Raw genomic sequence first — 9,824 nt, forward strand, 5'->3', positions numbered from 1 at the left:
TGTCAGCTTCTTAGGTCCCTTAGCCTTGTCTTTGCTTTTTATCATGGCTGGAGCAGGTGCGGTACCTAGGGGAGTAAATCCGACGAGTGATTTGCTGTTTTATATGCTGTAAGTTGCTAATCTGAGAGGTCCTGTGATGCAGCACTCAGATCAGGCAGCCATACTCGATCGTGGCCAGACCACGCCCCCAGGAGACACTGATCTAATCCACTCTGACCAAGTGGGCTTTGTCTACGGGCGGCAAGCGCCAGACGGCACCAGACGTATGGTTGATCTATTGCAATTTTTAGAACACTCTAAGAAACCTTCTCTGCTCCTCTCTTTGGATGCAGAGAAGGCTTTCGATAGGGTGCATTGGGAATATCTTCGGGCCGTGTTGTTGAAATTTGGTAATACAGGTTTTTTGGGCTCTGCTATTGAAGCCCTATATTCACATCCCAGTGTGAGAGTAAGGACCTCTGGGCTCTTGTCTGCTCCATTTCATATTACCAATGGTACGCGACAGGGATGTCCCCTGTCCCCGCTGATCTTCGCATTGGTCATGGAGCCTCTGGCTGCTGCTATCCGCGACAGCCCTGCCATCAGTGGAGTGTCTGTGGGCAAGTGCATGCACAAAATTGGGCTTTATGCAGATGACGTGATTATTACCATGACTGATCCTGTACATTCCCTTCCAGCAGTCCAAGAGATCCTGGCAAGATTTAGTACAGCTTCCCTCTATAAAATTAATCATTCCAAATCCCAAATGCTAGCTATAAATGTCCCGACTACCATTAGACGTATCATTAGCTCCATAGCCCCTTTCGTCTGGGCCCCCACTAATACCCTTCAATACCTAGGTATCATCCTATCAGCCCCTAGTTCTAACCTTTTTAAGCTTAACTTTAACCCACTCCTGCTAAAGATTTCGGACCTTTGCAAAGATCTGAACCGTTCCACTGTGTCATGGGCGGGTAGAATTAATCTGGTCAAAATGTTTGTTCTCCCCCATATGTTATACTTGTTTCGGGCTCTTCCCATACCCCTCCTACCCTCCTATTTAAGGAAACTCCAGAGCACTATTGATACCTTTATCTGGAATGGGAAGAAACCTAGAATCTCAAGATCAATACTGTGTACACCCACAGCCTATGCAGGTATGTGTGCCCTTGAGATTGCCAAATATTATAAAGCTAACCTACTGGACCAGACTAAATACTGGTGGACTCCCCGTCCAGACAAATTATGGTCTCAAATAGAACGGGATTCCTTAACTACGGACCTCAATCTTCTGCTTTGTTCTTCCCTACTAAATAGTTCTCCCACTAAATCTTTCTTAGACACTGTGACTGCGACCTTGAGAGTCTGGCATGCCCTTGAGTCCCCAACTCAATCCCATAACAAATCTATACTCAGATTGTTACCGCTAACAACTCTTGATCTCATCCTTCCAGACATACATTTGTCCAACTGGACAAGTTTGGGGGTCTCATATATAGCCAGTCTGTATGACAATGACCGCCTGCTGCCATTTGATGCTCTATGTCAGAGATACTCTCTTCCGGCTCGCGACTTCTATAAATACCTCAGAATAAGACACTATCTGGCCTCTATATGTGTGCGCGATGGAACGCTTCTTAGGAGATGCATGCACTACTATGGTACTAATTCCCCATCCAAGAAAGGTATTCCCTTTTTTTTATAATCTACTTAGTGAACCAAAAACTACTGATAAATTGCCATCCATGAGGTGGTGTGAAACGGAACTAAACTTTTCTCTCTCTCCAGAACAATGGTACAAAGCAGTCACTTGGCCTCTGAAAACTTCGCAATGTCTAAGCCACTGGGAATCCCAACAGAAACTATTGCATAAATGGTACTACACGCCACAGAAACTGGCAAAAATCTACCCCTCCTCCTCACCACTCTGCTGGCGGAGCTGTGGAATTGTGGGATCATTGACACACATCAGTGTGTGTCAGGAGTTAACCTCCCTGGCGGTATGATATTTTTTTTTTCGTTTCTTTTTTCAGTCTATTTTTTTCCGTTTTTTCTAATATCCCGCCGGTTCCGCCCCCCTGCGACGCGTACGTTGGCAAGGGACGGAACCCGGAAGACTGATGCCGGCGTCAGCCGAAGAACACAGCGCGGCTCAAGGGACAAGGTAAGTAATGATATACGGCATTCCCGAGTGTAGCTCTGGGTTACCGCTTACTGTATAGAAAAGTAACCCCGAGCTACACTCGGGAATACCGCCAGGAAGGTTAAATCTTAAATTGCATTCAAGTACCCTATTAGCAAAAATGTACCTTATTTGTGTATCACTCGGCTGTAGATCCTCAAATCATCTCTGAATTCATACTGACACTGTCCTTCCTTCTGGAGGGTGGCTACTTTTGTTCCCTATGGTCCCTGTATGTGTTGTAAAGTAGTCACTGCTCCAAGCTCACTCCTGTGATGGACTACAATTTCACATTTAGTTTACTAATTTGTATTGAGATTGTAGTCCATCACAGGGACCATGGGGAACAAACGTAGCCACCCTCCAGAAGGAAGGACAGAGATGATTTGAGGATCTACAGCTAAGTGATACACAAATAAGATACAATGTGTTAATAGTTAAGGTACATGAATGCATTTTAGGATTTAACTCCTGAGTTTAGTGACTCTTTAAAGTGATTTGATTGTTACCCACCATGCTACCATTTTCTAGAATTATGACCAGTTATGTGTAAGGTCACAATTGCAATTGCACAAAGTAAAAAACAAGTGCTGATGCTGACAATACACATTCACTAGAATATATCTGTATCTTGTATTCATGCACTGAAAGAATAACAGCTGGAATTTAATTGGTTGTTCCACTTTCTATAAATCACCTTTTGCTGTGACAGTGAATAAATACAGATTTATGGTGTGTCTACCAGTATGTCAGCAGTATAAAATTCCCATTGAAAACTAAAGCTAGTTTTCATGGAACATTTCCATGTACAGTAATGAGATGAGCCCATGTGAATAACATACACAGAACTGGCAACAGATTTCAGCCTGGGCTTGCAGCCTTGGCTGTGTTACTATTTTATGGAACTCTTTCATCAGGCTTTCATGTGTTAAAAATTCTAAATATATCACATTAATTTAAGTGACATCAGGCAGGTTTAAGGAATATTCATTTTCTTTTTAAAGGCTTACAGTTCTTGCATCAGCATACAGTTCCTGTATTGACCAATGAAAGGATGTTTCCTATAAAACTCGAGAACTGGAAAGGTGGAGTTGTTAGTGAAAGCAGATTCCAACTACCGTTTATTAGGAGCAAGCTTAAAAAAATGACAGCTGGACCAATTGCAATGAGCAGCACCTCCGTCATTTTTCTGTTTGTTCATGGAACGCCCATGTCACGGGCCATTTTTGTAGACTTCTCTTTAAGAACATGGGTGATTTAGTAAAACAGGAATATTAAGGGCAGAGTGACAGTGCCTTCTGATAGCTTATCTTCAGCAAGGTCTACTCACCAATCCATGCCCTGCTGCAGGAATCCTCCCTACAGAAGCTCCATTGTTGGAGTTTAGCCCTGCTGATGACATCACTGCTCCCCTAATGTGACCATGTTCAGGTCTGGTGCGTGGCCACTCAGGTCTGAACACTGTTACATGCTCCTCCATACCCAGAAGCCCTGCTCCATTAGAGCAATGGAGCAGGAAGGTGGCGAAGGAGTGCGGATGGGTGAATATAGCTTGCTGGGGGTTGGGCTATCAGAAGGCAATGTCAATTTGCTTGGAATAGGTAGAGTTACAATGTCTCCTTAGAGTCATGGTACATTGGCCAATAACTGAAATCCAACTGCCTCCTTATCTATTGGATGTCAGACCACTAGCAAGGGAGAAGGAATGGAGAGAGAGTGATGCAGTGGAGCAGTGAAGGACGTGTCAATACTGTTGCTGGCAAGATTGCCATGGCACTTATAGAATTACACTATACCCCTGTGATCTGTGAATAAAGATTGAAATCATGCTGTATAAATGGTTCCTGAGTGCCTCCAAGCTTCATAATCAAAAAGCCTAAAAACAAGACTTGCCCATAGATATTCAATACCTTCTTTCTTTTTTCCCATATGTTTTTATAAGACAACAAGTACACTTCCTTCACACAAATATGCTCCTATATTTGACAAAGGGTGTGGATCTGGGAGACGTCTATGATTGCATAAAACATATATACAAATATTGAAAGCTTTTGTTCTTTCTTCTTTATTTTCTTTTAATTTGTTGCTTTAAAAAAAATCAGTGTTTGGTATTAAAAATATAGAACACAATTTCCAGTTTTGCATGTCTTTGCTAGGACATAATATTACCACAGTTCTCAGTTGCTTTCTAATAAAAGTCTGCAAAGAACTTGCTGCACTTTTCTGGCAATTAATATTAGTTTTCTGAAATATTTACAATATATTACAATCTTGAACGTTTATCCATCATGCAGCAAGCAAAACACGTGGGTGACAAGCTCCACATGGAAGCTGTCATTTTCTGACTCCTGAACCTTGCGTACAGCATGAAGTTTGGACAATTGTAGCTTCCATCACAGGGTTCTCTTGTAGGTATTTTGATTATTAATAGATTTCCCAGCAAAGGAAGGAGGGTGATACGGTCATAAACGGTTTGACATGGTGTAAAAATCAGTAGGTCTTACATAAATTCAGTGTTTTACGAAACTATACACACAATACTGCAAAGTCAGAATAATTTATACATATATATAAAAAAGATATTTGGTTAAAAAATAACAGAAATGAACCTATTTGGCAGACTTAATGGGAGGACATGAGTGGGAGGTGATGTCACTGTGTTTGTGTATAGCTTCATCCAAGTCCAAGGTCTTCTGCTGAACACGTATGGTCATGCAGCCATGATAGAATGCTGTGACTGGTGTACGTGTGACATCCACATCTAAACAGTTAAGAAGAAAAAAAGAACATCATGAATACCACCATTCTTGACTGCAATACTACTTTATAGCTCCACATGAAAAATGATAATTTCCATAAGAACCTAGATTAACTATGCAACAGAGAACTGGGAACATGCATGTGCGTGTGTGTTCCTAGTTCTTAATTTTCCTAATTCCTAGTTCCTAATTTTGGCTGAATCTAGCAGTCCTGCCAGCAGCACCCACTTTAAAAAAGTTGATTTTTCAATTAACTTTTGTCGAGTGAGCCGGGTGGAACGTTATCGGCCAAACAGTGCCCACATCCAATCAGTTGTTGGATACTGTTCAGGTATTATACAAAAATGAGCAGCGGGGAACTCTCCATCCATGCTGTTTAGCTTGACTGTGGGAATCTTAATGATTTCTCTCATTCAGCCCACAGTGTATGACAAACGTGATTGTGAAGTTAACTGATGTTTACTGACACTGCTAAACTTGGTCTGGACATATAAGCTTCAAAACATTCTGGTGATAAAACTCTGAAGAAACCTTTAGCAGGTAGTTGACTATTCATGGTAATAACTGGTATGCCTCGTATTTATGAAGCACATAATATTATATTGCTTGTGGCAGAGTAACTGATATATAGTTAGAACCTTAAATGTTTTTCGGTTGAGTAAAAGAAATGAAAGGAGAACTCTAGGCAAAACAAAAAATACAATAACAATAAAGCATAAGAATACATTCTTAATGTGTCTGCATTTTGGCTGTGTATGTACTCTTTGGCAGAAAAAAAATCTGCATAATAATGTGGTCTTCTATGAACATTAAAAAAAGAGACCTGCTTTTAACACAAATGTTTACATGTGTTTTCAAAATGACACCGACCATTGCAGACTGTATGATATATCCAGGTGAGGGCACAACAAAATAAAACATATCAGAATTATAAGAAGGATAGTGAGGAATCTATCAAAACTGGAGCAGATTTGTACTGCAACCAATCAGCTTCTCTGTCTCATTTTCAAATCTTACCTGAGCAAACTGAAGAGAGCTGCTGATTAGTTGCCATGGGCAACTGCTCCAGATTCTGTATGCTCCAGTTGTGATAAATTCCTCCCACTGTGAGTTGAGCTACACTTTATTTTTCTGCAGCTAAAATAACAAGTTTTTTTTTTTACTCGACTGCAGTAAAAAAAAATAAAAAAAAATTAACATCTACTGGATATCCCTTATCGTATATACAAATCCACCTTGTAAGCCAGAGCGGAAACTAGAAATCTCCATGTGACCAGTTTGGTGGAATTAGGTGAAACTCTTAAAGTTATCCAAGGTTCAAAGATACATACAGCTTTTCAAACAAAGTATAGATAATAAAACAGTCTCAACAGGTCACCGGCACACATACACAGATGAAATAAATATGTCTTCGATATGTTAATTGAAGAATGTCACAGCATGTCATTAGAAGCTGAAGCTAGCGTTTCGGGACCTCGAAGGGACCCTTCATCAGAGCGACATAGTGATGACATAGTGACCTAGGTCACTATGTCACTCTGATGAAGGGTCCCTGCAAGGTCCCGAAAAGCTAGCTTCAGCTTCTAATGACATGCTGTGACATTTTCAATAAACATATCATAGAGATATTGAATTCATCTGTGTGTGTGCTGATGACCTGTTGAGACTATTCTGAGTTTTACACAGTGCCATCCGTGTGATAACCACCACCATTGGAAGGTTGCAGACTGTAAGGAGTGCGGGTGGTTCTTGGAAACAATTGTAGATAATAAAACATTCACCTGGTAATCCTCCAGTATAGGTCTTTACTCCTTGCTGTAAATGTTCATTTATTATAGAGAGAATGGCCTGCAATTCTGATTCCTGCATTTCTATTTGTCCGGGCTCTTCATCAAAGGAAAGGAATATGTGATCATTGCTTGCAGAGACCTCCACGGTGTGCTCTTTATCACAGACATTTACCTCTACTTGACACACGACAACATTTCCTACAGACAGGATGACGAACTGCAGAATGGAATTAAAGCAACAAATCAGCTGTCACTGCCAAAGAAGTGTATCCTCAGCTAACCTGTTTCAGTAATACTATATCATCCATCTCTGGGTTACTTGCTGTCCAAGTAACAGCAAGAGGAGAATGTCTCACACCGGGCTGTGTTTACACACTGCTGTCGTGGCCAAACTGTAGCATGGCTTCCACATGGCATCATCTGACTAGAACTGCATGTTATTATTATGTCTGCTCTAACTATCTGAAATAATATGACAAGGTATGAAACGGCAATAATTGCTAGTAGGTAGATATATATTACTATATAACTCATGGCAAGCTAATACACTGTCCGTATAGCACAAAAAGATACTTAAATATTTAGAGTGTGTGCAGACAAATGTTTAAAAAAAAATGTTAACCATGTGTTGGTTGAATATTTTCCCTCTTGCTTATGAAATTTCCTGAATGAAGACATACCTATGGTTAAATGTGTGTGGTGATATGTGATGCAATCATATGACAAAAAGGAGCCAACTAGTATGCTTGTAATACCTGTGTTTTTTTATACCCCAGTGTAAAAATTGCATTTTAATCTATCGCACACATGTCCATCTATGTAAGGTTTACCACACTACAAAGCTATTCCTATTATGTGTCCAATTATATTTTTGTCATCGAAGGTCTTCTTTTGCTATAGGTTTACTTTACATTAGGTCTCCATTCTCTACACCCATTCCATTTTGTTTTCTAATTGTTTAGGCTGCCAAGGGGGGCTCTGTCTAAAGTATAAGGTAACCTCTTAAGTACATTTCTATGTCAAACCTCAGAGCAGTGTAACATATATGCCTAATGTCTTTTGTGTGTGGCACCAATGGTATACTTTTCCAAAAAAAATGGATACAGTTAGGCAAGGAAGGTTACATGTTTGCAATGCAAACAGCTCTGGAAACATTTGTGTAGTTCCACATTTGCAGTCAATTTTCAGAAAACCCCCTTTATATGTTTGTTATTGTTCTTATTCACACAGCATAACGAAAACGAATTTATTAAAAAATGTTCATTACCTTTTACATGTGTGTGTTGCAGGCATTTGCAAGCTTCTCTCTCAACTCCCAAGTGACCAGAAACTATGTCTGTCCCCATAGAAGACTAGGGACACACCATGCTTTCACCTCATTAATATACAATGCTTCCATCTTTTACCGTTTGTTAGAACAGAGTGTTCAAAAAACTGATACTATCTGCCAGCACATTAGAGACACGGTATACTAACTGCCCAGCCCCCCTTGCATTCCAGAGCACAACCCAGTACAAAGACAACTTTTCTTTCAGAATAGATCATGTCTTGTGCATGCAGCAATTGAAAAAAATGGAGAACTATGGGGTCAGTGTTTTTCCCCATAGTTCTCCTTTAAGTTCTGCTACGTGAGTGAGAAACATGTAACACATATAAAATATGTGTTATCCCAATTTGGCTGTAAGAGTGGAAATCCTCTTAAGCAGGGATGCACCGATACTAGATGCCTGTACTCGCCCAAATGCTCAGATACTTACCACGATACCAGAACTTCCGCAGTGCCACGAGGGAGCATGGAGTCGGCTTCCCGGCCAATCAGGAAGCCAGGCCGTGAGTCATGATGTGCCGCCCGGTTTCCTGATTGGCTAGGAAGCCGGATTCACTTGTTGCTAGGCAGCCTTGCTTCATAACCAATCAGGAAGGAGGGTGGCAGGTCAGCAGGTGCCGCTCAGCTTCTTTATTGGTCAGGAAGCCAGGCTGTCAAGCAACAAGTGAAGCCGGAAGTTGGGTGGCACGTCATGACCCGCCACCCATGATTGTTCAGGAAGCCAGGCTGCCTCGCTGTGTTGCGAGGGAAGTGAAGCCGGTGTTCTTTTGATAGAACACTGGCTTCCTGATAATTCAGGCCCACCAATGACGGTATCGTTATTAGGTATCGGTGAGTACTGGAAAAAAAATATCAGTACTCCTACTTAATACCGGAAAACCGGTATCGGTGCATCCCTACTCTTAAGTAAAGTATAAGCGAGAACAACACTTAAGGGCATATTTATAAAAAGGTTATCCTGATATTCAGCAAATATTAACAACAGTTTAATTGATTCACCACTTTATAAATATTCCTATAAATTGAATCAATCCCGAGTGCAGTCCTGCCTCGTGACGCATAAGCTTTGCAACAAAACTGTCTCTGTTGGGTTCTCTTTCCATTGTGCATGCACATCTTGGCATCATTCAAAGGTATAGGTTAGCTACATAGTTACATAGTATTTGAGGTTGAATAAAGACATTAGTCCATCAAGTCCAACCTATTAGGATCTCATTCTAGGAGTATCTGTACCCCTGTATATTACGGTCCCTTAAGAAATCGTCCAAAAGTTTCTTGAACAATTCCACATTATTTGCTGAAATCACCGCCTGTGGCAGTGAGTTCCAGACCCTAACTGATCTTACTGTGAAGAACCCCCTTCGCCCCTTTTGCTGGAATTTGTTTTCCACCAATTTTAGGTGGTGGCCTCTAGTTTTTGTAATGGAGTTAATTTTAAACAGTTTATCGCTAATGTTACTACCACCATTGAACATTTTGTACATGGAGATCATAGCCCCCCTTAATCTCCTCACCTCCAATGTGAACATGTTTAAATTTAGTAGCCTTGTCTCGTAGCTCTGGTCCTCCATACCCCTAATTAGTTTGGTTGCCCTCCGCTGGACTTTTTCCAACTCAAGGACATCTTTTCTTAGTACTTGTGACCAGAACTGGGCCGCGTACTCCAGATGAGGTCGAACCAATGATCTATAAAGTGGCAAAATTATAGACTTGTCCCTGCAATACATCCCCTTTTTAATACAGGACAAGACCCTGCTAGCTTTGTTTACAGCAGCCTGGCACTGCAA

The 9,824-nt window shown here is 41.0% G+C and overlaps 1 protein-coding gene across 1 annotated transcript in view; it reads right to left on the minus strand.

Moving 5' to 3' along the window:
- Positions 1-4,564: 4,564 nt before the first annotated feature.
- Positions 4,565-9,824, minus strand: part of GAS6 (growth arrest specific 6) — a 55,980-nt gene continuing 50,720 nt past the window's right edge. The window contains exons 14-15 of the mRNA XM_018562931.1: positions 6,702-6,927; positions 4,565-4,922 (exon numbers count right to left, since the gene is read on the minus strand). Coding sequence (XP_018418433.1) covers positions 4,771-4,922; positions 6,702-6,927 — 378 coding nt within the window. The 3' untranslated portion in view covers positions 4,565-4,770. The remainder of the gene's footprint in view (positions 4,923-6,701; positions 6,928-9,824) is intronic.

Source organism: Nanorana parkeri, unplaced genomic scaffold (genome assembly GCF_000935625.1).
Source record: "Nanorana parkeri isolate BGI_ZX_2015 unplaced genomic scaffold, ASM93562v1 scaffold21, whole genome shotgun sequence".
NCBI lineage: Eukaryota > Metazoa > Chordata > Amphibia > Anura > Dicroglossidae > Nanorana > Nanorana parkeri.